Source organism: Lupinus angustifolius, chromosome LG16 (genome assembly GCF_001865875.1).
Source record: "Lupinus angustifolius cultivar Tanjil chromosome LG16, LupAngTanjil_v1.0, whole genome shotgun sequence".
In the NCBI taxonomy this organism is placed as follows: Eukaryota; Viridiplantae; Streptophyta; class Magnoliopsida; order Fabales; family Fabaceae; genus Lupinus; species Lupinus angustifolius.
In genome coordinates, this window is record NC_032024.1 from 19,877,141 (window position 1) to 19,881,647 (window position 4,507).

General features: G+C 32.0%; 1 protein-coding gene across 2 annotated transcripts; it reads right to left on the reverse strand.

Annotated features, from left to right (window-relative positions):
• On the reverse strand, positions 349 to 4,032 carry LOC109328916 (gamma-interferon-inducible lysosomal thiol reductase-like). Of its 2 annotated transcripts, none has more exons than XM_019562559.1 (5): positions 3,635 to 4,032; positions 2,739 to 2,804; positions 2,276 to 2,410; positions 995 to 1,087; positions 349 to 850 (listed from the first exon to the last, which is right to left on the reverse strand). In XM_019562559.1, exons 1-5 carry the CDS (start codon positions 3,890 to 3,892, stop codon positions 647 to 649), a joined length of 756 nt encoding a protein of 251 aa, XP_019418104.1. In that variant the 5' UTR covers positions 3,893 to 4,032; the 3' UTR covers positions 349 to 646. The 2 variants fall into 2 exon arrangements, with proteins under 2 accessions (XP_019418104.1, XP_019418103.1); XM_019562558.1 differs by having other exon boundaries at positions 355 to 850; positions 2,276 to 2,416.

Sequence of the window (4,507 nt, forward strand, 5' to 3'; positions counted from 1 at the left end):
ACCAGTTTTATTCATGCAACTACTCCCAACGATTTCAAAATAACTTTAATTTTTATACCATTAAATTACACAGAGAAAACCAAATCTCCGCTCATTCCTTGGCATTTCTTTTCCCATGAGCATTATTATATACCATATTTTGATAGTGTATATAGTAAAATGTTCTTGAGTTTAAAATTAAAAGTAAAACTTAAATAGAAAATGTTTCTAAAATTTAAATAATTAGTGGAAACAAATAGGATGGATATCACAATTGTTTATGCACCAAAATATATGGAGATGTCCTATCACACAAAGTAATACAAGAGGTGACACATTTGTGAGACAATAAGTTTTATCCCTAATATATGTTCCTTATTACAAAAATCTTCATGTCCTTGGCCTTATCCAATCTTTTATTTTGAATCTTTCTTTATGTTATTGTACTACTTAACTTTTTCACCCTTTCTAGTTTGATAGTGAGGAGATAGTTGTTAAGTGCCAAATTGACCATGTTTTGTATACTCTTTTTACGGCACTTTAACTACACAAGAGGGTTTTGCATAGAAATTATTAACTTATTACAAGTTATTTTTCACTTTTCTAAAGAGAACATGAACAAACCACTCTGAAACCACACACAGCATTGTCACATCTATATTGCACTTCAGAAGTTCATCTTTTGCATCCAGGATGTGATGGTTGACCTTACTTTTTCCCATGTTGGAATCATTCTTTCCATATTGGATACTGAATGCTTAGGCTTTGCATCCCCTTTAGGAACAGCATTAAGTGATGCTTTGGTGCAACTTTGCGGTGTATCAGTGCCTTTATAAGCATTACAGACATAGCTTAAGAAGTTTTCATAATCCTGCAGCAAAAGAAATTTGAAATTCTAAAAACTTTGCAGTACATTTGTATAGCATATATGCAAACCATAAATTCATTTGTTAATTAGAGGTCTATCTTTGCGTCAAATGGTGTATTTCGGCAGGATAAAACTTGCAAAACTAACCTCATAGAGTGGTTCTCCATCCACAACGACCCATGGAACATACTTATGAGGAGGCTGCAGAGCGTTTGTTTCTGCTGCATACTCTAGCTCCAGCTACATAAGATGGTATATGTTACGTGAGAAAAAAAATTCAGCCAAACGGTTTTTTTTTACAATCCGAGGTAGTATTAACATTCTGCAAGTTTGGCAAAATATTCAGAAAAGATTGGCCAGGTTATCATGAAGAAAGATCCATGTTCATAAGCAATACATTGGTAGATCTATTATTTAAATCTTCTTGTAGCAGTTATAACAAAGAAGCATAGATCACCCACTATTTCAGTGCTTCAGAGTTCTGTAAGAAATGAAAACCAGAGAAATCAAGTTTTTCCATAGTAATTGTTGCAATCTGTTTAAATTTCATAGATGTGTACATCACAATGTTAGATAAAAGCGTTGTTTACTATACAAATTTTGTTTGGATTGTAAATGTTGAATGAAAAAATTTCAGACAAACAAATGATATATAGACTTGCACTCTATCATATCTTTAATTGTTTGTGTCTGGAGATAGTATTGACTTAACATTCTGCAAGTTATCATAAAGAAAGATGAATGTCCATAAGCATATTATATCTTTTTGTAGTAGTTGCATCAAAGAAACAAAAAAAGAACTATGAATGTTCATAAGCTACTAATTGGTACTCAAAGATCACCCACTGCTTCAAATGAAAACAATAAAGCCAGTATCAAATCAATGTTTCCTGAAGTGATTGTTAGAAAAGGTTAAAATAACTTTTAGTTATTTCATTTAAACTTGAAGAAAAGAAAAACACAGTAGATGAGTACATCACAAATTCCAAATAAAAGCATTGTTACTATCACCAATAGATATATTATCAAAATCTTAAATAATGGAAACAGTAACTGCAAATTGATATGGAATATCTCTACTCAAGATGGATTCAATAATATATTCTTTGTTTGATTAGTTTAAAGAAAGGATTAAAAGAACAACCCAAATATCCTTCTGTATGACTTAAAAATTCCTAATTCTCACGTTCCACAAGTTTGTTACATTAGCAGTGTTAGTAAAACTTCAAAGTTTATATAAATATCAAACTAAAAAATAACATTAAGTTACTTGAGAACGTTTAGCACATTTCAATCTCTTTCTTGTTGAAAAAAGTTGGTAGCCAGCAGAAAGTTATTCAGGTCGTAGTTATTATACATTATACATATTATACATGTGATAGGATGGAATATAATTTCAAGAATGATAAATCAGATAAAATCACTAACCTCTTTTCCATATTCACCATTATAACATTGATCAATAGGTTTTGGATCCAGCCCCAGTTTGTCAAAACAAGATTCCCACTCTTTCTGCTTACGCTCATACACTAATGTCTCAACACAATAGATGAAGGGAAAATTCTGGTTCTGTGAAAAGGTGCGAGATGTAAAAATACTTAGAACAGTGATATAAATGTAAATTTTTGTTATACTGAATTAGCAGTATGATCAGATTAACTTTGGAACATGCAGAAAAAGCTCAATCATAAACTCCAGTAACTTTAAAACAAATGAAGCTGTGTAATTTCTGATTTTGCTTGGTTAGACATTTACAGTTTTTCTTTTTCAACTTATTCTAAATATCATAGTACTTCTCACACCCAATTAAAGAAAAAACAAGTCATTTTTTTTCCAAAAAGAAGAATATACAAAGAAACTATGTGTTGCCAGTTTGTTGATCAGTTCTTACCAGTTCAGGCCAGATATTGATTGCACACGCTTCAACAGTGTTCAGCAAGCACTCATATGGGCCATGCTGCAAACCCCAACAATGAAAAATAAAACAGACATAAACCCAGTTAAAATTCACTTCAAGTTCAATTAAAAAATACAGAAAATTGAAACCTTGGAACTGAACAATTATGGTAGCATTTGGTGGCTTGGTGATATCACCAGTCCCATCAATATCATTACTTTCCGCTCTAACATGTATAATAATTGCACACTACCTTATAATAACAATAACCAAGCTTTCTTCGACTAACTGGGTTGGGTACATAAACAAAACATGTCCCTGGGTTTTAAATAGAGGTTGCGGTCACGGTTACGAAACTCCAAAACCTTGACGTTTCAGACAATTACCGTCACATGAGTCAGTTGCAGTGACAATTGTGGCCATGACAAGGTTTCAACGACTCTAAAACCTTATCATATCGGTGTTTGTAGCGGCTGTGAATCCAGATTTAGAACCTTACATGTCATAAGATTTCATCATAAATCAAGCATTAAGACAAATTAATTTATATCTAAATCCTTTCTAACTGAGACATAAAAATAAAATAAAATAATCAACCAGGAGTTGGTCCAGCACCCGATCCTTAGGTATCTAGAAGCTTGGCCAAGGTTCGATCCTAAGAGCAACTTGTTGGGAAGGGCAACTACCAACCAGAAAGGAATTTAAAAAACATTAGAGTCCTTACACTAACTCAACCACAAAATTTAATTGATATATAGAGAGTTGTCTAAGCCTTATAAACAATGGTTCCACCATATTTTTAATCTGACGTGGAACTTATCAAATAGATTAAAATTGAAACTAAAAAAAACTATAAAAAAAAGATTGTTGAATTGAGATTGAGACAGTACCTGGCAGGTAAAGTTGCTATTCCCATTGAGCTTAGCATTACCCCATGGAACGAGGGTGAGGTCAACGATGGGTAAGAGGTCATTACTGAAGATCTTAGGGAGGTAATTGACAATGAAATTGGCGCTATAAGGGCATAAGCTTTCATAGTATAATTCCAGGGATACCCTTTGGGATTGAGAGGAAGAGAACAAAGCAAAGAAGGACAAGTAACAGAGCAGAGAAAGAGAAACAACGGTGTTGGTTGAAGAAGAAACCATGGCTCTCAATCTGAGAAAAGTTTGATACGTGTTGGGTTGGATAAGTGCGGGACTTGTGAAGCTATTTTTGCCACGCTAAGTTGGGACCAACACGAAACTGGTAGTGACAAAAAGACGATTTTTTAATTTTGGTTGGAGAGGTTTTTTGTAGTAAAAATGGTACCATTCGCCGACGATTTTATAATTTTGGATGGAGAGGTTTTTTTTGTAGGAACAACTAGCAGTGTACCCGTGCAAGTAGTCGCTTATTTATTTATTTATGCATAATGCAAATATAATATACATATATTTTATAATATTATTAAATTATGTATTGAAACATTATATTTCTCATTTATATAGGTGCAATATTAACATTAATTTTTGAGTGTATAGGTAGAATATTAACAATTATAAATGTGTTTGTATAAGCATTTATTTGTTGAAAGTGTGATTATAGAAATTATTTGATTCTTAAATAACTCAATAAATAAAATTCAAATTGTATTGGATAATATCTCACCTCTATATTCTCTATATAAAATTATAAATATAAGGAGTTATTTTTGCATCATATTTTTTGTGATTACGTTTATAAGTATCATATAAAGTCATAAGGATTTTTTAGCATATCTC